This window comes from Manis pentadactyla, chromosome 10 (genome assembly GCF_030020395.1).
Source record: "Manis pentadactyla isolate mManPen7 chromosome 10, mManPen7.hap1, whole genome shotgun sequence".
Taxonomy (NCBI): Eukaryota; Metazoa; Chordata; class Mammalia; order Pholidota; family Manidae; genus Manis; species Manis pentadactyla.
Window position 1 is genome coordinate 37891529 of NC_080028.1, and position 25944 is coordinate 37917472.

At 47.3% G+C, this 25944-nt stretch overlaps 3 protein-coding genes across 12 annotated transcripts in view; 1 reads left to right on the plus strand and 2 right to left on the minus strand.

Moving 5' to 3' along the window:
- Window positions 1-1130: 1130 nt before the first annotated feature.
- Window positions 1131-6291, plus strand: TARBP2 (TARBP2 subunit of RISC loading complex). 5 transcript variants are annotated; one of them, XM_036915285.2, is made up of 10 exons: window positions 1138-1154; window positions 1348-1525; window positions 2060-2229; window positions 2963-3065; window positions 3633-3728; window positions 4277-4349; window positions 4549-4666; window positions 4969-5096; window positions 5503-5704; window positions 5862-6291. In XM_036915285.2, exons 2-10 carry the CDS (start codon window positions 1473-1475, stop codon window positions 6017-6019), a joined length of 1101 nt encoding a protein of 366 aa, XP_036771180.2. In that variant the 5' UTR covers window positions 1138-1154; window positions 1348-1472; the 3' UTR covers window positions 6020-6291. The 5 variants fall into 5 exon arrangements, with proteins under 5 accessions (XP_057342650.1, XP_036771180.2, XP_036771183.2 ...); XM_057486667.1 differs by having other exon boundaries at window positions 1131-1525; XM_036915288.2 differs by lacking the exon at window positions 1138-1154 and having other exon boundaries at window positions 2065-2229.
- A 251-nt stretch (window positions 6292-6542) lies between these two features.
- On the minus strand, window positions 6543-7900 carry NPFF (neuropeptide FF-amide peptide precursor). The gene is made up of 3 exons (XM_036915296.2): window positions 7204-7900; window positions 6853-6971; window positions 6543-6753 (listed from the first exon to the last, which is right to left on the minus strand). Exons 1-3 carry the CDS (start codon window positions 7462-7464, stop codon window positions 6636-6638), a joined length of 498 nt encoding a protein of 165 aa, XP_036771191.2. The 5' UTR covers window positions 7465-7900; the 3' UTR covers window positions 6543-6635.
- A 1164-nt stretch (window positions 7901-9064) lies between these two features.
- The window catches only part of LOC118927283 (cyclic AMP-dependent transcription factor ATF-7), a 104882-nt gene continuing 88002 nt past the window's right edge, over window positions 9065-25944 (minus strand). For 2 of the 6 annotated variants that reach the window (XM_036915292.2, XM_057486668.1), the window contains exons 6-12: window positions 23800-23957; window positions 22673-22772; window positions 22022-22135; window positions 21263-21415; window positions 18839-19036; window positions 17643-17751; window positions 9065-15934 (exon numbers count right to left, since the gene is read on the minus strand). In XM_036915292.2, the coding sequence (XP_036771187.1) occupies window positions 15717-15934; window positions 17643-17751; window positions 18839-19036; window positions 21263-21415; window positions 22022-22135; window positions 22673-22772; window positions 23800-23957 (1050 nt within the window). In that variant the 3' untranslated portion in view covers window positions 9065-15716. Of the gene's footprint in view, window positions 17099-17642; window positions 17752-18838; window positions 19037-21262; window positions 21416-22021; window positions 22136-22672; window positions 22773-23799; window positions 23958-25944 lie in introns of all 6 variants that reach the window. The other 4 variants (XR_008992019.1, XR_005030782.2, XM_036915295.2 and 1 more) reach the window with 4 other exon arrangements.

The following is a 25944-nucleotide window of genomic DNA, read 5'->3' on the forward strand; positions in this document are numbered from 1 at the left end:
CTGCATACCCCTCATTATAATTCCAAGATTCTTCTGATAGAACCTCCAACCACCCCCCGCTCAGAGCAAGACATCTCTTCCCTGATCCATCAGAACAATCAGTAGAATCAGACATTTTCCATGATCTCTCTCTCCAAGGTCACAAGATTTTCCCTACATCTTTCAGCCCAGTGGTTGGGAGACTTTGGGGAGGAGGGACTGGAGTTCTGGTACCCTATAATACGCGTCCTGCTCCGCACAGATTAATCTATTAGTTTTAAGAGGCCAGAAACCTCTTTTGCCCTTTCTTCATCTGAGACCCAAGACCCAAGGTAGACGGAATGAGACCAACATGTGCCTAAATCCTTCTAATCCTGTTGTTCCACTCAGGCCCCAGAGCGGGTATCCCGGCTAGTTACAGAAAGGTTCACCGGGCCATTCCAAAAAAGGCTTTAGAAAACGGGCTGCGGGGCGGAATTAAGGAGAAAGGAGGTGAAGAACAATCTAGGAAGAGGAAGCAGGTTCTGTGAGACAAAGACCCAAGGGCCAGGGACTTATGTCGAGGGCTGAAAGCGAATTTTATAAGACGGACATGGACTGCCTCAGCGTTCTGAGTTGCAAAGAACACTCCCTTCTCCCGTCAGGAAAAGCCCAACCTCACAAACTGCAAAGCGCCATCCGGCAGCAGCTTCGCCCCTGGTCCAATCACCACCTCCTCTCAAGGAAGAGGCGGGGTTAAAGGGGGCTGGACTTCCAGTGTCTCCGCCCCCAGGCGAAGTAACCAATCACAACCCACCCAGAAAAGGCAAGTACAATCTGGAATATCCAATTATGCTGTGAAATTTCTCGCGCAAGCCTGCCCCTGCCCCTATAGCTGCCACGAACATGGCGCGCGAGCTCCTGGGTTCTGTAGTTTCCCAAGGATTTAAAGGACACCCCCCCACCCCGCTCCCCCCACACGCGCGCGCATACACTCTCTCTCTCTCTCTCTCTCCGCGCACACACTCTCTCTCTCTCTCTTTCTCCGCGCACACACTCTCTCTCTCTCTCTCTCTCTCTCACACTCTGTCTCTGAGTTAGCCCTTACCGCCCCGCCCCCGGCCGCTTCCACTCAGCTAGTACGCATGCCCGGAGCCTCACAACCCAGAGGAGAGGAGACACGGAAGGAAGGAGCCGTGACGATATTAATCTCCCCAAACCCCAAACAAAAAAACCCACCCTCAGCTCGGGAAGGACAGTCGGGGGTCCGCTCCTCCCAGAGGGTGGTGCTGCCCGCCGGGGCGAACCACGCGGAGGGTTGTGGGGCGGATAGCTCCCCTCCAGTTGGAAACTCATGGAGTTGGGGGGGCGGGGGACTCCTTTTCCCAGCATGCCCCGCGGCGGGCCCGACCGGCCGCGACTCGGGGCTCGGCCCCGGCCCTAGCTCGTTCGCCGGTGTATTGGGGCGCGCAGAGGCTGCAGTCACGGTGGCGCCCGCGGGGACGGAGGAGGGAATGAGTGAAGAGGAGCAGGGCTCCGGCACTACGACGGGCTGCGGGCTGCCCAGGTGAGCCGCCTCGTGCCGATCCTCGCAGGACGAAAAGCGTGGCGTGTGGTGCGGAGGAGGTAGCGGCGCGGCCCCATCATGCACCTGGCCTGAGGGTTGTTCCCGGCAAGCACTGGGGTAGTGGGCCGTGGTTCCCGGCATGCGTCCGGAGCAGTGGCCACTGCCTCAGCTCTAAATAGTTTGGGGTTGGCCCGGTTCCCAGACAGCATTGGGGCACTGGGCTTTATGCCCCCGACATTCAGTGCATTTGGTGGGTACTGGGTTCCTGGCCTGCAGTTTGTCGGGGGACATGTACTTCCAACCTGCATTGGGGTACAGTATCTATCGTCTTAACTGAGAGGAATAGTGCATTGTCCGCTTGCCCTGGCGCAGTGCACCCTGCACCTCTATTCTACATTGAACCCAGGCAATGGGTGCTGTACTGCCTGAGGTTCCTTGGACCTTGTGTCCCACATAGTGTGCCTGGATATGGCAGTGTTTGGCCAGGTGGGTGCAGAGGGGAGGTGTGATGAGGGTCTGTGCCCCTTCCCGCAGTATAGAGCAAATGCTGGCAGCCAACCCGGGCAAGACCCCGATCAGCCTTCTGCAGGAGTATGGGACCAGAATAGGGAAGACGCCCGTGTACGATCTTCTCAAAGCCGAGGGCCAAGCCCACCAGCCTAATTTCACCTTCCGGGTCACCGTTGGCGACACCAGCTGCACTGGTGAGGAAGGCTTGGGCAGTCTGGGGTGTGCATTCACAGTTCTCTTCTCCAAAGTCGGTGAGAGCAGAGCTTTCATGGGAAATGCCACTGACTGGATTGGGAGAACAAGTCTGTGAAGAGGTGGGTAGGACTTAGAGGAGAGTTGAGGCGGTAAAGCAGGACTGCCACAGTGATCGGCAGACTGTCATCACCCTAGATGAAAAAGTAAAAGGAGATAAACTGAAATCTCAGTGAAGTAAGTGGGTCATGAGTGCCTGCTATGCTGGGCTCTATGTCAGGTGCTTACCCAAATTCCTAGTTCAACTTAAACCTCAGTCTAATCTAGTGATGTAGATGGTAGTATCCTCATGTTGAATATGAGGAAACTGAGGCTCAGATGCCTTGTAGGTGGCAGAGCCAGGCTTTGATTCTAGAGAGCCTACCCTCTTTCTGTATTTCCAGTCATCTCTATTTATTGAGATGGAAGAAAGTGCTTCCCAGAGGACAGTAAGGCAGAGAAAGAATCTCTACCAGAGGCATCTGAGCTCAGGAGCAGTCCTGCCTGGCATGGCTTGATTTGGGGAGCTTGTGGAAACATGAGGGCTCTTCCTTCCAGCAGTTAGTGTAACATGTCCAGTCTTAGGCAGGGAAAGGTTGGCGATGGGCTTGGTTGACTCCCTTGGGCCATGAGGAGAGAGGCTGGTCTCTTTTCGTCCTCACAGTGACTCCAGTGTTCCCCACGCCCCTCTCTCAGGTCAGGGTCCCAGCAAGAAGGCAGCCAAGCACAAGGCAGCTGAGGTGGCTCTCAAACACCTCAAAGGGGGAAGCATGCTGGAGCCGGCCCTGGAGGACAGCAGGTGAGGGAGGAACAGCTTCCTAGAGGCCCTGCCAGGAACCCAGGCCCTTGCACCATCCCCTCTGCCCAGTAGGCCTTGGCCTGGTGAAACTTAGCCACCTTGACCTGGCCTCTTCTTGAGAGCTTCTGCTGGACCCATACAGGATGCTTTCAGGGCTCCTGCTGCTGTGAGGGATTCTGGGGGGAATGGCCCTTTGAGGGGTCATGGCTATGGCGTGGCTCCAGACTAGGGAGAGGAGTGGAGGTTGAGCCTGGAGGAAGTTGTTCCCCAACATTCCTCCTCTCTCTAGCAAGATGTTCTTCCCTCTTCCACACTCAGGTCAGAGTTTGTTGTTCCTATGGTTCTTGGGTGGGAAGAGACCCTCCTTCCCATTTTCTCAGTCTTTCCGACTGTGTTTGTCAGTAAAGGATCCCAGGAGGAGCTGATGGTTGAGCTTCCCTGAGTTGTTGGCTCCAGTGGGAAGGAATTTTCTTAGGGGGTGGGCAGGTCAGGACCTGAATCCCCCACCCTCTTCTCCTCCCCACCCCAATATGGGTGTGAATCAAAGGCCCTCTTCCCCTCGGGAAGTTCTTTTTCTCCCTTAGACACGTCACTGCCTGAGGACGTTCCGGGTTTCACTGTGGCAGCGCCTGCTACTCCTGTTCCACCTGCTGTTCCAACCAGGTATCTTGTGTTTCCTGATGGCATGGCCTGAGGAAGGGGTTCTGGCTTCTGGTCCCCCAGCCCTTGGACTCTGGCTGGTCAGGAAGGAGGCAGTCTGAGTAAACAGAGGATTGAATAGTTGGGGGCCAGAATTCGAAGAATTTGCATCAGCTGGCAAGCTGTTGGGACAGGAGGTTATTTACAGTTTTTAAATAGCCAGCCATGTGGATGATGTTGACCATGTTTAAGGGTCTTACAGGACTCATTTTCATCTGAGTTGGTCATAGCATGGTCCTGTGTGTGAACCAGGGACTGGATATGTAGCCCCTCTCCCGCTTTCCTGGTGAGATGATGATCAAGTGTTCCAGAAAACTGAAATGGGCCTGGGACCTGGAGGAGACCACTTGAGTGGGGGGCAGGAAAAGAAGCAGGCTGGACATTTAGATGGCTGCTTGCCTGGTGGGGAGTAGGGATACGGTAGCAAGGGAAAGCAGAGCAGAGCTTGCGACTCGTGAGGAGCCACAGAAGGAAGCAGCCCCATCAGCCTTGGCTCTGGGCCTTTCCTTCAGGAGCTCCCCCATGGAGGTGCAGCCCTCCGTCTCCCCTCAGCAGTCCGAGTGCAACCCCGTTGGCGCTCTGCAGGTGTGCCCCCTACCTCATTCCTCATGCATGCCTGTCTTTCCTTGAACCCGGGGCCGCAAGGGGAGGCAATTACTCTGTTCTGAGGGCTCTCCTGCCTTTATTCCTTCTTGAACCTGGAATTTGAGGCTCCTAGGGTAGGAGAGGATGTGAGGAGTCTTTTTGCACTCAGCCTTGTGCACCCTGGTTTCTTCCTTCCAAGGAGCTGGTGGTGCAGAAAGGCTGGCGGTTGCCTGAGTACACAGTCACCCAGGAGTCTGGGCCAGCTCACCGCAAAGAGTTTACCATGACCTGCCGAGTGGAACGTTTCGTTGAGATTGGTAACTGGATGCGAGGGAGTTGCTGCGGCTGCTGTCCCCAGCATTCCAGCCCTGGTCACAGGCAGCCCCTAGCCTCTCTGCCTCAGCCCCTGCTCTCCTGCCGAGACCCCCCCAGCTCAACTCCTAGCTTCTTCCTTGCACCCCATCCTACCCACCGTCTTCTGGCTGACCAGGTTCTTGGGTGCAGGGCAGGTCCTGAGCTTCCCTTTGCAATTGACATCCCCTGAGGGGACCTTAACCCATGTTGGAGCTGGGTGGAAAGCACTGGGTCTATTGGGAATCAATTCTCTTCCCACATGCAGGCAGTGGTACTTCCAAAAAGCTGGCAAAGCGTAACGCAGCAGCCAAAATGCTGCTCCGAGTGCACACGGTGCCTCTGGATGCCCGGGATGGGAATGAGGCAGAGCCTGATGATGATCACTTCTCCATTGTGAGTGGCTCATGTGGGCCAGGCACTGTGGTCCGTCTTCCTTGGCAGGGCAAGCCACTGGGAACTTAGATCTGTCTTAGGAGTGAGCCTCTTTAGGTCCCAGGCCAGCTTGTGCCCATTTTTCTGGCAGGCTCAGAGTTCCTTGGGCCCCTCTGCCTGGTGAGTGCCGTGGGGGAGCTGGGCCAGGGCAGGGGGCCTGAAGCTTCTGGTACTGGAATGAGGAAGGCTGCCTGGCCACCCATCCAGGGTCTAATAGTTAGAGGGGGGCCACAGAGATGGGCTGAGGGGGAGGCAAGCTGGAGGAAGCATTCTCTGGGCTTCTCTCTCCTTGGACACTGAATGTCTGGGAAGTGCCTAGGTCTCACAGCCCCTAGCTGCATTTTTCCTGCTGTCCCCATCTTGTCAGGGTGTGGGCTCCCGCCTTGATGGACTTCGGAACCGGGGCCCAGGCTGCACCTGGGATTCTCTGCGAAATTCAGTGGGAGAGAAGATGCTGTCTCTCCGCAGCTGCTCTCTGGGCTTCTTAGGTGCTCTGGGCCCTGCCTGCTGCAGTGTCCTCAGTGAGCTCTCCGAGGAGCAGGCCTTCCATGTCAGCTACCTGGATATTGGTATGGCTATTTGGGGAGCCGGGGGATAGTGGGAACTGGACCAGAGCAAGTATGGATGTGTATAAGGGGGTTGGGGAGGGTGTGACGATGATGTGGACGCACCCCACTTGCCACTGCTTTCTCCCCAACACTGCCTTCTCCCTCTCTTGGTCTCCAGAAGAGCTGAGCCTGAGTGGGCTCTGTCAGTGCCTGGTGGAGCTGTCTACACAGCCAGCCACTGTGTGTCACGGGTCTGCAACCACCAGGGAGGCAGCCCGAGGAGAGGCTGCTCGCCGTGCCCTACAGTACCTCAAGATTATGGCAGGCAGCAAGTAAGGCACCAGCTGGACTCAAGGATGTGCACCCTTCCTCCCTGTTCTTCTGGCCTCTGGCCTATGCGTCTGCTCAGCTCTGGCAGCCCCTGAAAGTGCCATCTCTACCTCTGACACAGACTGCCTGCCTGCAGGCTGAGGAGAGAACAGGGTCAGGAGCCAGGGACTGCAGGGCCTTGGCTGGCACCAGGCCCACTGGTGACGATGAGTGGGAATGAAATCGGGGGGCTCTCCTCTGGAGCCCAGAATAAATGTTCTACTCTTTGGATTCTTAAAGCCTGCTCTTTCTGTTTCCCTGAATAGTGCTGAAGGCAGAGGAGACTAGCACCAGATTGCCTTCCCTTTGGTACCTTCCCCACCTTGTTCCCTGCATATCTGTATTTGCCTTTCTGCTGGCAGGAGGCAGTGGCTTCCAGGAACCCTGTCATCTGCGTTCCTGGCGAGTCTGGTTTGGTGGACATGGAGGGGTTGTGGTCTCACTCGGGTGTTCCCTCCCAGCCCTTTCAAGTCTCCTACAGACCCAGACATGGACTCAGAAGCCAGACTACTTTATTTAGGGGGTACACATGGATGGCACTTTTAGGTGTGGGCCTCACATGCAAACATCAAAGGATGACATATCACTTCTTCCCAAAACGTTGAGGGGCAGCCAGGCTCCAGAAGGGCGAGCTCAGCCCCTCCCCAGCTCGGGGACTCAGCCAGTCATTACTCCAGGAGCTGCGGGTGTTTCTGCCAAACCTTAGGAGAGATCCACCTTCAGCTATAGGTCCTTCCAGTCCTTTCTTCTCTAGCCCCTCCTTCTCCCCTCTCTCTGGCCCTTGTCCCACTCAGACTCACCTCTGGGGCTGAAAAAGGAAGGCTGGGCCCCGGCTGGGTCTCTGTCTGGTCTGGAGCAGGAAGCACAAGAGCGACCCAGGGGTCTGGGCATCCGGTGGTGGGCAAGGTCTGTTGTCCTCCTGTGGTAGTGGAGTATCCGGGAAGATAGATGGGCAAAGGCCTTGGACATTTAGGTCATCAGAAGAAGAAAGGAATGACTTCTAGGGGCAAGTTAAAGGAGGTTACAGAGCCGTGTACTTAGATGTGAGGACTTGGTGAAGAGCCCAGCAGCCAGAAGAGAGTAAACCTAGAGCACAAGTCTCAAGCTGAGGTGGAAGAACATGGTGACCTGGGGCCGGGGCGCTAACTTACCTCTGAGATCTGATCTCCATCCTGGCGCCCTGGTCCTTCAGCATGGCTCCCCTCTATTGTTAACAGCAGCACCACCAGCAGCCCTGCTGCCTGCCTGGAGTCCATGCTGCCATCTGCTGTCCTACAGCCACACCCACCTCTTATACCTGCTGTCCTCCCCCCTCCTCCCGCCATCCCCCCTCTCACAGCAGCCTGGGGGAATCTAGAGCCGGCAATGGAAATGTATGGCTCCATTAAGAGCCACCTGGGATCCCCTCCCATGGTTCCCCCAGGACTTCCTGCTCTCAGCCTACAGCCCCCAGCCCCTAAGCCTGGTGTTACAGACTTTTATTAGATGAATAAATCCCGTCTTCAGAGCTCAAGCAGCACCATTAATTACACATGCTTTGTCAGTGCCAGGCCCTGAGGGGCCTGCACGAACCCCCAATCCCTCAACAGATTGGAGAGCTCCAATTGACCACCTCCTCTTTTTCTGAACTCGTAGAATAAAAGCATAGAGAAAGTTCTGCCAGAAAGGGCTGGGGTCACAGTTGGCCAGGATGATCCACACTGGGGCTTTTCAGGGTCACCTAGCCCATTCATACATTCATACCCCTGCATTCTTACCTTTTGGCAAGTTACTACTCTTGAGATTTGCTTGTGGACAGAAGTGTGAGATACAGAGAAGACTGAAATGTTTAAGAGCTCATAGAAAGTGGGGATACCTTCAAATCCTTGTAGACAGACCCCATTCTCTTCAGAGCGCATAACTTAAGACCTGCCTCAACCTGGCCTGCAGAGACACCCTCCGCAGCTGGAGCATTGCTGCCACCCTGTGGTCACAGCTCTGCACTGTCAGTTCTGGCCATTTCTTTTCTGGACTAGTGCTCTTTGAAAGGCAGGGTGGACGGAGGTTCCTAAGGCCTCGACTCCTTTAAGGAGCTCCTGAAAGAAAGGCAGGGGCAGGATTCTGGGGTTGAACTACCATTCTGCCCACCTCTAGTCACTGCAGCCTCTGCCTGGCTCTGGCTGTGACCTATTGGGGCAGGCAACTAGAATCCTGTCCTAGGAAAAATCAGAGTCACTGTCTCTCAGGGAGGGGTCTTTACAGTCATCTGGTGTCATGTCCCTTCTGATCCAAGAATCCCTTCCTCAGTGTTCCCACCAGTGTGGTTCTCTAGTATGCTGGAGAAGTGCCATGACATGGAGTCTGTGAATCAGCCTCGGGCAAGCTGTCTACTTCTCTAAACTGTGGTTTCTTCACCTAACACATGGCAACATTAAAAGAAACTACTTCCTTGGGTGTGTATTTGAGGTAACTTTTTTGTAATCCATTGAGCACAGGATCTGGCACAGAGCAAGTGTCCTCAAAACATTAGCTGTGATGATCCTTGCACACCCAAGTCCCAGTGAAGACAGTCATTGGAAGATTTGTCCTGGCACCAAGCAGGCATCCGTCTCCTGTGGCATCCACCAGGGTCTTAGGTTGCCCCATTAAGTCTCACAGAGCATCTCGTGTTTCGTTTGTACAAGTCTTTTGCAGGTCTGAAGATAAATTTCATTCTTCCACGCTACAGTCTTTTTCTGTTCAGTGGGAAAGAAGTGCACCTTTAAAGCAAGGCATCTAGAAACCAATTTATACTCTGGATAGGTAGATTAGCACAGGTTTTGATCTGGATGTTCTAGATACTGTGTTTCTATTCATGCAACCTAGGCTGGGGTGAGCCTTTATGTAAGCTGTCTCACAGTTGGTCCCAAGCACAGAACCCGACATTCATCATCACTACATCTTGTAGTTTCACTGCTTTTTAAAAGGGAGTATTAAGTCCATGGGTAGACAGTTCTGTGGGAAGTGGGTCCTGCACCACATCGAGGTTCTTACCTGACAGAAGTCCAGAGGAGCGACGCTGAGAGGGTGGGTGGGGCACTGCAGAGCCTCTGCGCTCAGCCAGAACTCGTCTTAATACCACCAGCTCTTGCATGTCACTGTGTGCCTTGGGCAAGGGTTTTAACTGAAACCTCAGTTCATCATCAATAAAGTGATGCAACCACTCCTGTTACCAGGAGGTGGTTGTGAGCAATAAATCACCTAATGGATGCAGAGCATCTAGTATTCATCTAGCAGAGCAGGCACTCATGCTTACCACCCTTGCTGCTTCTCCTGCTAATATTTCTCTGATCACCAATTACAGGTGGATCTTAGCTGAGGCTGCATTCAGAAAGGGGCTGGTTTCGCTGGCTTCCTATGCCCAGGATGGAGATGAATAGACTCCTTGATAAGCTGGAATGGGTTAATTCTTCTGACTTGGGAAACTGCCCTACCTGCAGAGTCTCGCCCCCACTCCCAGAGCTCTTAGTCTTGGCTTTGGTATTGGGCTTCCAGCAACTTCCTTCCTCACCCTTCTCTGGACCCCCATGTGCTTCTGACAACACAATGAAGACAACCACTGCCTTTCCTACTCTCCTAAGGAGATTCAGGCTCCCTGTTTGTGTCAATTATACCAAACATCCTCCACCAACAGCTTCTAAATCACTTCTCTCCTATTGGGAAACCCCCCTGAGGCACCTGCTACCTCCTGGTCCACTTCTTCAGCCTGGCTTCCCCTCCTTGCTTCTGGTAATTATTGAGGAATACACAGATGCAGGAAATTAGTGGTGCTCACCCTACACCTCCCCAGAGTTCCCAAGCATTACTTATTTTTCTTGTGAACTCTTACCTGCTTCTAAACAAACTCCACCCCTATTTTGAGACCAGCCTCCTCCCCACACCAATGGAACTTGCAGAATCATAGAAGCTTCACTTTGTGTCTATGTGTGCGCTCTCCAGTCATGCTGGTAACCTGAGAGTAGGGCTTGTTTTTGTTTTTGCGTGTTACTGTTGGGAAGAGGGTGGTGACTAAATACCTGCAGGGTAAGAGGCCACGTGCCTTCAGACACCTCATCTGCATCTGTCCACATGAAGCACACAGTCCCCTAGTGAGTGCTCCCCTGTTGCCCAGGGCCCTTGTCCCCCTAGCAGTGCACAACTCTGAGCTCTGGTCTCCATGCCTTCTATTGTATTTTTTTAATGTAAACCACCCATCTTACCTAGGCTGTGTGTTCCCTGCCTAAAAAGGAGGGCTAAAAATCCCTGCTCTTTCTATCCTAAGAAATGGGAGAGTGAGGAAGATGGCTGACACGAGAGCTCAGTGAGTCTCCAGGAAGAGCGGACAATGGGACTTGAAAATCAAAGCACTGATGTATCAGACATAACAGTGGTTCTCTCGATAGTTTAATGTTACAGTTGCAGCATAAATAAGGCACAATATATGTCAGGGCAAGGGGAGAGGGAGAAGGCATGGCTGGGGGGTAAATGCTAAGTGGCATGGGGGAAGGAAGAGGGACGGTTCGGGAGAATAGAGCGAAGCCTCTGCTCAGCCCCATCCCAGAGACTGTGAGCCTGCTCACAGGGATCATGCTGAATAAGGTGGCAGGAAAGGGAGAAGATGGTTTTGTAACAAAATAGCCTGTAGCACTGCATCCTCCTACCTATCAAAATCCACCCTGGGGACTGCAGAGACCCAGAGGTGAGTTTCTTGAGACTGAGAGGTGTTGCTACATGTCAAAGATATACAGATGAACAGAGATGTAACCATAGATACACAACTGCTTTCTTTTCAACAGATACTATGTCAGGAGGCTGCAGCCTCCACTGTTGGGGCTAGAGGCTCATCTCCCTGCCTGAAAGGTATGTGTGTACATATGGGAGAACAGGACAGCTAAAGCTCTGGCTGGTCCTTCCTGTAACAAAGAAAGTAGAGTGACCAGTCTATGAGGGAATATGGGACAATTGTCCACACTGATGCAGGACAGGTTTTAGGGCTAAGCAGAAGGAAAACAAACCTAGATTTTGAGATGAGTGATGTGGTTGTTGTTCTAATGGGAGTGGAGGGAGGGACTGTAGGAAATGGAAAAATATGTTAGTGCTAAGGCAGAGGATGGTTCTTAAAATATTCTTGACACCCTACAAGAATTTGTGAGCTTGCCCCTAAGGCAATGGTTCTCAAACTTTAGTGTGCATGAAAATCACTTGGAGTGCCTGTTAGAGGCTGTGCCCAGAGTTCATGGTTCAACAGGTCTGGGTGGGCCCTGAATGTGCCTCTCTAACAAGTTCCCAGATGGTGCTATTGGCCTTGGACTATTCTGAGAACCACTGCCCTGCGGGAAAGCTGATGAAACCAGTGCTCTAGCCCTTTCTCACAGCTAAAACGTCACTCCCAGCAGCTAATGCTGATGAGGTATCGCTGTGCTACCAGCCCCCTTATTAGTGAAATAAAATACTCCCAGCAGCTACGATATAAACCTCCATCTACAAAGGACATAGACTGCCTTAACCTGCCCTATTCTCCCCAGCCTTTTCTCGTCTGGGGCAGAAATGTACCCCAAAGAGAGAACAGATGGGTACAGAGGATGGGAATGGTGGCCAGCAGCCACCCACGCTCACTCCTGCTGGGCCACTCCTCTGAGGTGGGTGGGTGGGGAGTATATCTGTGTGCACATGCATGTGCACACACAGAAACAGAGAGAAATCAGTTCTGTACTATGAGGGGGATGATAGGGTTGTGGGAGGCTCAAGTTGGATGAAGGGTCCCCCTCACCTGTCCTGTTCTTCCTTCCACACCTGTCAAACAAAAGTCTAAAGAAAGCAGAAAGAGCATATCAACAAAGGCATATGTGGTATCGACAGAAAGGACTGGATTCTAAACAGTGGTTATTATGAAATTTTAAAAGAATACATTTGCTTCCCGTGCATACAATGTACAATATTAATGAAAAATAATGATTTGGGGATGGGAATGAAGTTATGAAGGAAAGAAGGAATTTTGCGGGGAAAGCTGTCTCAGGGCTAGCACCTTTCAAGGAGCCACTCAGTGTGAAGCAAGGGAACCTCAGAAACCAGAAGAGGAATATTTTGTTATCTGCTTGGTGGCTCAGGCTATTAGCAGGGCATGGTTATAGTTAAGCACCCTGTCTACAAGTATGGGCAGTGCTGGAGCGCAGTCAATCAGGGAAGGAGCCAAGACCATCAGGACAGGCACAGAGAAGTCCACAAGGTGGAGGTTCATTTGGGCCATCTCCTCTTTTGCCACCACCAAGAGTATACGGTCTAGAGCATAGCGAAAAGGGGAGGACTAGAGGGTGAAGTAAGCCAGATTTGGGATGTACAACCAACAGGAAAAAAGTAAAGGAGGTTCTGCTCTCTCCAGTCCTACTTAGCAGTGTGGGAGGCTTTCTGCAACTTTTCAACTCAAAGCAAGCTTTCTTTTAAAAGAATGGAGCAGAAAATCTACAAACCAGAGACCTGGTTTCTAGGACCCTGGCTATCTGGCAGCTGTGTCTTTGGAGTGAGGTGGGAGGCCTGAGTCCTGCATCCATCTGGAAGAGCCCTAAGGCATCCACACTGCTGGCTCCTTTCAGAAAGTGTCTTCCCTTAGGCCCCTAGAAAAGACCATGGTCCTTTAAGAAGGGCTCAGTGACACCCTCCATGACATTTGGTCCTGGTCCAGATGAGTCTGGAAGGCAAAGAACAGAGGACAGCAGCCACATAGTGGGCAGCAAGAACAAGGTAAGTGACATTCCCCTTAACTGTGAGAGTTTCAAGGTGAGCAATGGCTCTGCCTTCTTACTAAGACCAAGGACCAACTGAAGAGCTGTCTGCGGGATCCGTCCTGCCCCTTCCTCATTTCACTGCTACTTCACTACTAAAATTCTGGTGAGGTCCCTCATTTATGTCCCCAATACTAATGTCCCACTGATAAAATAAGGACTCAAGATAATGAGACATGGGGAGTGAGAAACTAAGTAAGACCCTCTTACACAGGGACGGACTGGCAGGACTCCAAGTTCCTCCAAGGGTAAGTGGTGAGACAGGGCATGAGGGCACTGGCAAGTGGATTGTCAACTTGAAAAACACTTGGCTAAAGGGGGGAAGGAAATTAGTCAAGGGTCTTATGAAGGCTCCTTAGGAGCCATAAACTCCAGCAAGCTTTAGGGCAAGGCTGCTAGTGGGAAATCAAGATAATAAAAAACAAAACAAAACAGGAGAAAATCCCAGGGTGCAGCCATCTAAAAGAGACGTCCTGAGCACAAGTCATAGCTGTGAATTTTTAAAGGCAAGTGGAGTCCCTAGAGGTGGTAACCTGCATGCTGACCATCTGCCATGCCATTTGCTAGTCTGAGTCACTTCAGGGGCTGTTCCTGCTGGATCCCGGGGGTGGTGGGGAGAGGATGAGAAAACTATATTTTCTCTCTTTTCTCTTCACCAGGTGTGGCTTGTTCAGCACTGGCTCTGAAAACGAGGGGAAACTAAAAACAAATGTCTAGAACATGTCATCTCACTGGCTCTGCAATATATCACTCTGAGGAAGACAGGAATCTTGTAGCTTAGACCATTTCCTCATTCCCCCATGTCAGCCAATTTTGGAAGACAAAATAAGAAAAGAAGCTGGCAGTTACTTTGTATGTATGTTTAAGATGGAGGTAGGAGAGAGAGAGAGAGAGAGAGAGAAAAGGACATCCTTGGCTTGGGCAGATGGCGGAAGATGGCTCTGGGACAACTGGAAGGGTTTCACGCTGAAGGGCTATTAGAGCTGACCTATCTAGCTACAAGCCTCTGGCTCTGGCTTGCTTCCGATGGCCCTGCTAGAAATCACATAGTTTAGAGCCAAAGGAAGATGAAAAGTTTTAACGTGGATGAAGGAAGGACAAGAGGGATGAATTTCTCCCCCTGAAACCTAACTCTTCAAAGTAAGAATGGCTGAGAACAGCAGATGCCAATTTCTCAGGCTAGACCCTTCAACAAGTAGGGCTCTTCTGCTGAGATTAGTACTGTACCTGCCCCTTTCCTGCCTTCCCCAGTTCTACCTTTTACTTAAGAAAACCCACTCAGTGGGGTATCATGATTAGTGCACATGGTGTGTGTGAGGTCATGGGGAAGACAATGTAGCACAGAGAAGACAAGTAGGGACTCTGTGACATCGTACTACACTGATGGACAGTGACTGCAATGGGGTATGGGGTGGGGACTTGATAATAAGGGTGAATATAGTAACCACATTGTTAAAAAAAAATAAAAGAAAACCCACTCAGGACCTTGGCTCTGAGGCCTCAAGAGTCCTGGGGCCTGGACCATAGCAAAGCATTTCATCTAGGAGGCAGAGGGCGGAACAGACCTGAAGAAGCACTGTGGAGCCAGAGAGACCTAGTGCCTAGGCCAGGAATCTGGTCAAAGAGAAACAGTAGATCTACAGGGTGAGGGACACTTGTGACTATCAGAACCCTAGCTCAGAAAAGAAGATAGCTGTGTGAGGCTGAGAGATGGGGGAAGAGCAATGGAGCACAAGAGTCCCCTACATGACAGCCTCCAGAGAGCTACATGTGACCTAGTTACAGAAGAGAGACAGAGGCAGTGATGGGGCAGGGGAATGCAGAGGGAGAGGCAGGAGCAGAAAGATGAGCAAAAGGAATATGTGTACTTTGGCCTGTGAACTCTTATAAAATATAAAAGAATCAGTCCAGTAACCTGATGTAATGAACTTTAAACTACTTTGTTCCTGCCTGCCCTGATGATTAGAACTGAAGGAGGACAGAGCAGGGAGGAGTCCAATCAGCCACTCAGACCCCACGCTTTTTCCCTCTTCCCTACCAAGCGATACCTAATAAGGCCACAAGACGAAATTGCCAAAGCTTAGTGGGAGGTGGAAAAGATCCCACCACTAGACTGGGAAAACTAAAGAGACAAAACGAGGTACCCAGATAGCTCTAGAAATACGTGAAAAAGGACTAGAACTCTTGGGGTTTTGTTTTCTTTCTTGCTTCTTTGTTTTGTTTTCTGGGGTTTTCTTTGGGTAGAAGGTAAGGAGAAAGGCTAAAGTTTATGGAAGAGCTGGAAAATACTGTTACTTCATACATCAAAGGTACCCTTACATTCTCTGTAAGTGAATGTTTTAACTAGGATTTAGAAAGGAAAGAAAGGATGAATAGGCAGCTACTGGGAGACAGAGTCCTGAGTCCGTGGGGGCAGCTGGTAATGGGTCAGTGGGTGATATGCCATCAACTCTGTCCTCCCTCAACCTAGTAGGAACTGGCATGCTGCTAAGGAACAAGAAGGTAACAGCCACGGCTTAGTGGGAAGAGAGGGAACCAAGAAACCCAAAACCCAGAAGTGCAGGGTTAGTGTTAAAAGAGAGGAACATGTGCACGAGCAGGGGGTACTGTTCGGACCATCCGGAAAGGTCTTTGGCTGTGAGTACATCAGAAACCCCCCAACTTGGGGGATGATCTGTGCGGCTCAGGCTGGGAGGCTCCTAGTACAGGTGTCAACGTACATGACCACGTGGCTGAAGAGAAAAGCCCCACATCTGTCTGTTACCCACAACACCCACATTTCCCCCCATATTGCCATGTCCAAGGCAGAGGGGAGGGAATAAGATGACATCTCTCTTGGCTCTCAGGCGGGCGAGCTCTGGACGGGGACCTCTCCACCAGGGGAGGCATCATCTGCCCGCAGACTGGGACTGTGGGGTCATGATCACATGCGACTGTAACGGCATGCTCAGTTCTGTCCTTTGGCTGGCCATCTGAGTGAGGACCGAGGTGGCCACAGCTTCAGCTGCAGAACGAACACTGAGGCCATTGCTAGGGGCTGTTGCTGAGCTGTGCTGTATCACAGGGGCTGGAGAACCCGTTGGCTCTGAGCTTTCCTTGGGGCTTTCTGCCAGGAAGGAGGGCAAAGAGCAGAGAGCAAGTAGTTAGAAACAGGCAGGACTGCTTTTTACCATCGTTCTAAAAGAGCCCAAAGGAAAAGGAAGCCCATCTTTTTTTAGGGGAAAACTTTCCAGAATCTTGGCTTCTAAGCCATGAATGGGCTGAGAAATGGGAAGCTATGAGAAGGGAAGAAAGAACTAGACCCAAATTAGCCTATCTATACCAGTAAAGCAAATCCCCAACATGTGAATTACCCTGTCCGGCTTCTAGGTATTTGCAGTTCATTACCCCTACTGGGACGCTCTTCCTCTTCTTCATGTCTTTAAAGGTGACTTAAAATATTAGATCTCTTTTCAGCCATCCTCTCTGATTAATTACCACAGGAATTGACTCATTCCATTATTTTTTATGTTCCCTTTGCATGTAATTGCACCACAGGTAAGCCTGATTAACATCAAGATACCATCAAATGATGTTATGATTGACCAAGTCCTTGACCCAGGTTCAGTTAACACAACAAATTACAATGAAGTCTGTTAGACCCTCCTATCAATTAGCTAGGCATTAATGATTTAAAATATTTATTATGAGCTATGCTACTTCACCTAAAGTGACAATAACATTTTATTACTAAACACAAGTATCTGAGCTGCATACAAAAGCTAACTCCATGTTGTTCAACAGTAAAGGAGTTTTATTGATCATCAAAAAGCCTCTATGGCTGCATAAACAGAGATGTGTGGAATAAGGGCAAACTTCTAATGGTTGTATTTTTGATTCACTCCTTATGAATGCCTGAGTCTTCTTTCAGGATTCCAATATTACCTCCTCTGTGAAGCCTGCTTTGTTACACTCAGGAAATTAACTCTTTCATCACTTGTGCTTTCAGACAATACATTAATTTATTGATCAAACATTTAGTGATTAGTGAGCATCAACCATGTACAAGCAATGGTATATAAAGAATAAAAGAGAAGCCCTGTCCTCAAGAAGCTCCTGGTCTAGGGGTTCTTTGACTAGGATATTTGTGCTTACCTGATTGACGGGGTGACATGTTTATCTCCTCATAACTCTATAAGTCTCTCAGAGGTAGGAACAGTGTCTCATTTATCTTGTGTCAAGTACCTACCATAATGTCTACACCACACAGCAGGAACTAAATACATCTTTTCTGCAACAAATAAGTAGTTTAATGGATTTACCTGTCAATGTTCTTGTAGGGATTGAGAAAAAAATTTTACTGTATATTGACTTCATAATGATACTCAGTCTTTCTCTTCCCTAGTCCATCAAAAAGAGCTGAAATAACTGATCACTAAACGTCTTGAAAGATTTTATCTTGATTTACAGAATACCACATTCAGCTACCCAGCTGGTTTTTCCTCCTACCTTCTTGGCTATTCATTCTCATCTCTTTGACCTCTAAGTGTTAGAGTACCCCAGGGTTTAGTCTTGGGACTTCCCTTTTCTAACACAGAATAGGCACCCAATAAATATTGCTACCCTCTATTTCCAACTAAGATAGATAATTAGGATAACTCCATATGGTACTGTAAAATATTTTTTTTGTAGGACTGGTTGTTCCACAAAGGCTGTTCTCATCACTCTGGACCTCCCAGAGCATCAGTGGGGTTATAACACTATGAACAGTCAAGACACTGAGTATATGCAGTTTATGGTCTTGACTAACCTTGCACAGTTTGTGAGTCACTTACCTAAATAGCCTTGGGTCTTTTTCTGTAGTGCAGTGACTGGGCAGTCTTTATGAGCTAACAGCAGCTGTTTCAACTGAGCCACCTCATTGCGTAGTAACGTGACTTCATTCTGAGGAGGGAGAAAAGCGTATCAAGAAAATTCATCTTCCAGTCTTGAGGATGGGTGTCTCTAAAATGAGGACAAACTGCTGGATTTTCTCCCCTGAATCTGAGAAAGACGCCTGATTAAGCAACGCTTTGGACAGCTCAGGGTCAATACAGTCATGAATTCAACAGGAGCTGCTTACAGTGAAAAGTAGGGATTTATAATAGAAACATTACTTCTATTTAGGATAAATATGATAATACCAAAATTAATAATGCATATGTCCTTTGACTAAGAAAGCCTACTTCCAGGGATCTATTTAATAGAACTATTTACTCAAGTGCACAATGTTCACTGCAGCACTGTTCTAGCAAAAAACTAGAAACATTATAAATATCCATACCTTATAACCACACTAAAGAATATACTAATATACAGCTGTTTTTAAAAATGAGGTGGATCTTCTATATACACGGCAAGATCTCCAGGAGATACTGTTGACCCATTTTTGTTAAAACACACAATCCCTCCTTCATTCCCCCACAAAAAGTATATATGAAAAAAAAAATTAGAAATACACACATCACTGGTATTACACACCAAACTTATCTACAGGAAAAAGGAGACTGGGAAAGGCACACTGAAGAAGGACTTTGTTTTTATTCTGTACCTTTGTGTGTGTATATTACACATGTTATATATAAATACAGTCAATGTTACCTTTCTAATGAAATATTTTAATAAATAATAATAAGAAAGGAAAACATTATGCAAGAAAATATCTAGATTATAATTGTTCTATCAGCGCTTGTGTGGCTTCTTCCTTCTTTTATTAAGCTGCATTATCTGGGGTAAATACCTTTCCCTTTGGGTATTCCATGACCCCTGACAGATTCTATGGATGATTTAAAAGAGCATCCTGGGGTGCTTAACGTAATTCCCTTCACCCATATGGGTCTATGGATGATTCACTCCAGTAGCAGATCTGGGAGTAGATGGTGACTGTCTTTTCCAATCCCTGGGAAAGAGATTTAATACTGTCCCATTTTTTTCTGATTCAATCTCATTTTCCATATCCAACAGTCCCAAAAATTATCCAGGACCCACTCACGCTAAGCTGAATGTTCTGAGAAGTGAGTTCCTCGGCCTTCTTCTCTAGGGAGGACACCCACAGCTTCCGCTTCTGACGGCAGCGGGAGGCCGCAGCCCGGTTGCGCTCCAAAAAGCGCTGCCTCCGCTCGTCCGGATCTTCATCCACTGTGCGCCGCCTTCTCCCTCCTGTACTAGGAGTGGGCTGGGCTGGTGAGACCTGTTGCCCAGGAAGGGAGAGGAGTTACTTGAAGGGAATGTCAATCCTTTCCAAAGCAAACCTGGTGTTGGGTAGATTAGCGAGATACGGTAAAAGGATTATGTCCATTAGCTTCTCTTTGTAGTAGTTCCCCATTCTACCTCCCATTTCCTTCTAGTCTTCTCAGCCCTGTACTTAGACAAACCACAGTTCAGTTGGACACTCTTGATTATTTCTGAGACAAACTGACAAAATAAAACTAGGATCACTTTTTGTTTCTTAACAATATGGAAACTTTTAGGCAGGGAAATCTTAATGTGGAGAGTGTACTGGGGGACTTTTAGATAAGAGTCTGTGGAATAAAAAAATTTGATCTGGACAAGCAATATACACAAACACTGCATGCTACAACAGGTTTCAGTAAAGGAGAAAAAGATTTCATTACCAGTGAGATATGGGCTATTATGGAGAGACACGGGTCAATATATTCTTTTTATTTATAATCAGTTATGAATTATCCTTGGTAACCCCCCACTGCTTCTGCTGACCTTTTGTTCTGTTTATCTTGCTTTACAAATTGGTAAATATAGGATTCCTTTACAAATTGGTAGATTTAGGACTGTCTTCAGGCTGATGTCCCTTGTCATTAAAGTACTTTTGGATCATCCTCACTTTCTGTTAGCTAGTATGTGTTCAGAGAAGATAGATTAATTTTGTAATAGCAGCCAAAATTAAAATGCAGGAAGGTCAACCATCTATATAAAATAAGCTATATAATGTAAAACAATGCCAAAAATAAATTCTTCCTGGATCTGCTATTAGGCAGTATCTCTATTAGTAGTCCCCAAATGCCAGAACTCACATCAATTGTATGAGAAAAAGTCACATTTATAAAAAAATAGAATCTTACACTCTACTTCCAGCCCTACTGAATCATGTCCTCCATTAACACAGATAATCAAGGGATAATTTTATTTATTCAGACTAATACAGCTCTCCCAAAAGAGAAAAATGCAGAGGAAATTTCAAACCCAATCTAATGAGCCAGAGGCCTTGGGTCACTGAATCTACTGTACTAAGGGGAGTTTACATTAGTTTTCTTGAGATCTTGAGAATTTCAATTTCTGCTTTGTTCTTAGCTCACTGGAGCACATGTAGATTGGTGCTTTAGGAGGCTAGGGAAAAGGAAATGATAGGTTCCTGTTCTCTCAGAGGCAACTCAGTAACTCATGCATGGAATGGAGGTAAAAGGAAAGGCCAAGAGAAAGAAGGGAAGGAATGAGTAGTGACTAAGAAGGAAGTCATATCATTTCTTAAAGAGGGAAAAGCAGCACAACTTGGGCAAGGGGGCTACTGTTTAACCATCTCCAGGGACCACCATCCGCAGAGGTTACAGGAGGGTGGGCAGGCTTAGTTTCCAACAAGAAAACTCAAATGCAGACTTTTATTGTTGGCCAAGCGTAAGGCAGCATATGGCCATTAAACGTTAGGACATGTGGTGGTAACTGATGAAGCAGGTGATGACATCAGAAAAAGAGGCTGGGCAAAGGATGTAACTCTAAAAACCGATCTCAGGTTAGTTGTCACCTATCCAGTACAGACTATACTAAAACTAAGGGTCTATTCAGTTTTCACAGAAACATTAAAATTGAGGTTTCCTTGAGAAAAGAACTGGGCTTCTAAATTGGACTGTTCTGGCTTTTTTAAGACTTTAATTTCTTTGTGATAAAAAGGGATTAAATTGTCAAGGAATAGCTGTGTGTGTGTTTATTTACTGAGCCACCTTAATACTGTGATAACAAATTAACATTGCTATTATCTGATTTCTGCAGTAAAATCTAATCAGGTAAGGTGTTTTATTTTGTTTTGTTTTGTAAAACTATATGGGAAAGAGACTAGGGGAGCCTCCTTTGTCTGGTGCAGAGTGGTGTGAGTGAGGTTCTTGTCACTTTAAGCAGGTTCTGGAGATATATTAGTCATGTACAGAAAAAAAAGATAACAAAAATTGAGACCTCCTCTGTGACAGTCTGCTTTATCCAGTCTGTCTGCATGTAAGTGTAACACAAGGGTAGATCAAGAGTGGTGGATGAAGACATTCTGCTACTGTCAAGCTGTCAACAACAACAAGAGTTGCAGGAAGACGTCCAGAAAGCTGAAATCCATTCTTCTCTAATTTTTCTGCTCCATGAAAAATAAATATGACATAAAGAGTAATGGTTAACATGGCTATGCAAGGGCCTGACTGACCTGTGGCTGGGCGGGAGATGGGGCATCAGGGTGTTGGATGAGGATTTGGCTCTGCTCAGGACGGGCCGTCACCATGGTGCTGGCAGTGTTCATCACCATTCCACAACCACCATTGACTGAGGAGACTTGGTGGGTTAGGGTGGCTTTTAGTCTCTGTGGGGAAAAGGAAGAAAACAGAGCTTGACAAGGGTGACATTCTATTAAGAGTGGGAAGAATGGGCTTAGATTTTATCACTGACCTTACAGATAGCTAAAATTTTCACATGTATTTTCCCTTAACAGAGGAATTAAAAGTAAATTAGGGAGAGAATGTGCACCTGGATCCCTAAAATGCCTACTCCCTGGCTATCATCCTGGGCACAGTTGGAAGGCAGGGGTTGTTGAAGCAATAGAGTCCAGATGAAAGCTCTCTCCTGGAACCTGGCCAGGTGCTGGTTACACAGCTATTCACCTCTTGGCCAGCTCTCCTGCCCACTCACCCAACCTCCATCTGTCACTCTGGAACTGAAACAGCAAGCGCTCCACTCCACACAATCTGTGCTGCCTTTTTACTGCTGTGGCCTATGTACAAGGCTCAAATGGTGGGAGAGAGGAGATGGGAGTCATGAATCAGGGTCTTTTCTTCTCCAGACCCCACAACTGAAGGTCTTCAGCTTTGCAAGTCCCAGAAAGTTCCTTTGCTTGGCTTACTTGAAAAACCTAGACTGATATAATTTCTATCAAAAGGGTCAACATTGCCCTTTGCTGGGATGTACTCACCATCTTGGCTTCTGATGGCAGAGGATGGCCAGAGGGAGAAATGGAACCACTACTGTTAACTGGTGGGCCAGGGATGCCAGGAATGTTGGGCACCATAGACACAGGTCTGGCCAGCTGGATCAGGAAAAGGAAGAAAAGCCAGAAGTGAACATATTATTGGATATTATTGGTGGGGCTACAGCTTCTCAAAATGAAGTACTTGAAAGATTGGCATATCAGGGCCTGTTCTGTCCAACCTGCCTATAGAGCATGCAGGGACAGTGTGGAAAATACTTTCCACCATGGAGCACCACAGGGGAGGGAATCTAATCCTTCAGTGCTGCGACAATTTCTATGGGAAGGGCTGGGGCTTATCTTGAGGAAAGTGGTGGGCAATATGGGAAGTACAGAGTGCCAAGTGAAAGCAACCAATCAGCAGGCTGGCAAGATCAATTCCTAGACCAGGAGCCAATTGTCCAGATGAGTCTTTGTCTAGTGCTCCACAGTGCTGGACTGGCAGAGGTTAGTGAAGAGTTTGGGCAGGCTGCCACGCTCAACTAATACAGACCAGGGCCCACATCTCCCTGGGACTTGTGTGTATTTATGAGCATTCAGGTGGAGGGGAGAGATTAGTGCATTGGTAGGGTGGGCTACCCCAACTACAGAGCTCACCGATATAACAGAAGGCATCTGTACTGGAGGCCCTGGCAGCACAGGCATAGTCTGTCCATTAGCAAGATGCATGACGAGAGGAAGGGAGGCAGTGGGAGACCTACAAGAGACATGAAGTGAAACGCTCACAATACAGACCTTTGCCTATGGATCTTCCCCCTATAATGAAAGCAGATTTCCCAGTCTTCTCTAGGTAGGGAAGCTATAGGGTGGCACTGTGAAATCTGGACACCCTTATGAAGGTGGAAAAGCAGTGACTGCTACTTACCTTACACCTTATATATAGAGAGAAATGGCAAGATCTTTATACCTTGCAAATTAAGCAAATATCACTGAACTCAAATAGTGAGAAACTAATCCTAGTTAGAGTTTAGAAAAATTAAACACCCCTACCACTGGCATGCATAAATTCTGTCTTGCCTTAGGCAAGGGACACTTGAACCAAAGTTGTTATTTGCAAAGCTGAATTATGTTATATGACAGCCAAATATGAGTAAGTTTCTCTTGTTCCTTTCCACATTTTGCTCTGCCTCACCCCAAAAAGGTGTCTGTATTTTTCTTGTGGGTTCGGGGAATAATCTTTAAGAGGCTGAATCCTGACAACAACTTTTTAACCCATAGGTACCTGGGGATAGGATCTCAAGTCATCCCATTAGGATATGTATGGGCCATGCCAGAAGTGAAGACAAACAGACAAACAAAATTAGGGCAGCAAAGACCCTAACTGGAACTGAGGGGAACACCAGGCTCAAAAAAGAGGACTTAGTGAGTTTCAGCCCCTCATTCAGTAGTACCCCAATAAACTTCTATGGATTGAAGCCAAGAACTAAATATCCTTTCTTGTGTGGTCTCCATCACTATGAGGAAGTTCCTAAAGTCTTAAGGATTCTTCTTTTAGATTGAAGAAGTATTAAACTTACAAATTAAGGAAGCATTACCCCTGAATAAGTACTTGACTGTCTCCTAAAAAGGTAAAGGAAATTGTGTTTTCAGAGGGAAAATGTATTTAGAGAGATAATCTCAGTGATTATTTCCCTGAGTATTCAAAAATAGTCCCTGTTTTATCAAATTTCACAAAACAGAAAAAGATTCAGGTTTCACTGTTTTTCCCTGCTCTCTTTACTTACCCCAGTTGCCTGCTGGATGGTGGAGCCTGTGTAATGACAGAGGTTGGGGAGGGAAGGGTTGGGTGAAGTGGATCATAGCCCAAGTGGAGAGGCAGGGAGCCAGGGCGTACAATAGTAGGTGTGGGTGTAGAGATCAAAACAGGCTTTGAGGCAACCTCCTGGGGAGAAGAAATCAACAGGTCACAAGGTGCAAAAGGGGCTACGGAAAAGGAAATATGTAGCTGATAAAATCTAGCACAGATTTATAGGAAAGAACACTACAGTGATTCATGTAAATCATGATCTGATTCTAGCACCATCACAGACCCATATCTCACACACTCGTTCAGTAGGAATGCTGAGTTAACATTTTTTGGCTATCTTCCTCAGGGATGATGGCTATATGAATGAGACGATAGTTGGAAAATCACTTGAAGTCTTTGTGGAAGCACTACAGTACCATATAAATTCTAAGGATTTTTATAATTTTTCACAATCTAGATACTCTTATTCTAAACTTGATGTCTGGGTATCCTCTGATCTCTAAGGGGAAAAGGCAGGTATAAGACTGATGATTAGGCAACCCAATAATAGCTCCTATAGACCTCTTTTAAAAAGGGCTATTTGAATAATGATCATGTTGTAATAATACAAATTGCTTCACACTGTTAACATGTTAGAATCATTAGAATCTTAGATTGTCAGTGGCTACACTGGCCCTGAAAGCTTCTCTCAACAGCCTATAGGACCTGATTGCCAGTGAAAAGGTGGGGGGGAGGGGGATTGTTGTCATGTTTATGGAGGGGATTTTGGGAAGCATCACACCGAAATTTGGAGGGAGGTAAAATGAGGTACAGATGTTCTATCCAGAGTGGATATTAAAATTAGTAACCACTGGTAGAGCAGTAGAGACTGGAAGGAGGCATAAGGGGGGCTTCTGAGATTCTGATATCTGGGTGCCAGTTACACAGGCTATACAGGCTATAAACTTCATGAAAATTCAGTGAGCTCTAACTTATAATTTATGTACTTTTCTGTATGTGTGCTATATTTCAATAAATTTATAAAAAATACTACTTATAAAAAGTTTCCTTTAAAGAAATAATGCTTATAATCCCAGCAGATACTTCCTTTGAGTCATTAGGAGACTGCCCTCTGGGAAGACTTTTTTTCTAAACTGTTTAACATCTAATTTATGAATTATGTGATTTTTCTTTTTCACTTATTAACTGAAGTACAACACATATACAATAAAGTGCATTAGTCTAAAGGATACAATTAAATGATTTTTTACATATGTAAAGTCAAGACAGAACCCATTTCCAGGACCCTAGAAGGTTCTCTTGTGTCCCTTCCCAATGTATACCTTCCCACACAAGAAGTAAACACTATTCTGAGTACTATCACCATCATATAGTTTTGCCTCTTCTTGAATCCGATGTAAATGGAATCATATAGTATGTACTTCTGTGTCTGAATTTTGCTGTTGTTCAATATAAATCTCATTTGTGAGATTCATCCACATTGCTGTGTATATCATTAGTTCATTCTTTTTTAATGCCATGTAGTTTTCCAATTTAGAAACATACCACGATTTATTTATAGGCATACCTCATTTTATTGCACTTTGCTTTATTGTACTTTACAGATACTGCAGTCTTTACAAACTGAATTTTGTGGCAACTCTGTGTCAAGCAAGTTTATTGGCACAATTTTTCCAATAGCATTTGCTTACTTAGCATCTCTGTGTCACATTTTGGTAATTCTCACACTATTTCAAGTATTTTGTTACTATATTTGTAATGGTGACATGTGATCAGTGCTTATAACTCGCTGAAACTCAGATAATGGTTAGCATTTTTTAAGACTAAATAAAGTATTTTTAAATTAAGGTATATACATTGTTTTAAGACATAATGTTATTTCACACTTAACGGACTGCAGTATAGTGTAAATGTAATTTTTTATGCACTGGGAAGCCAAAAACCATTTGACTTGCTTAATTGCTGAGGTATGGACTTGAACCTGTGAAATCTCTGAGGTATGCTTGTATTCATTCTCTTGTTGATGGACATTTGGACTTTTTCTTCCAGTTTTCTGACTATTATAAATACAACTATTACAAACATTCTTATATGCTCCTTTTGGTGAACATATGCACTAATT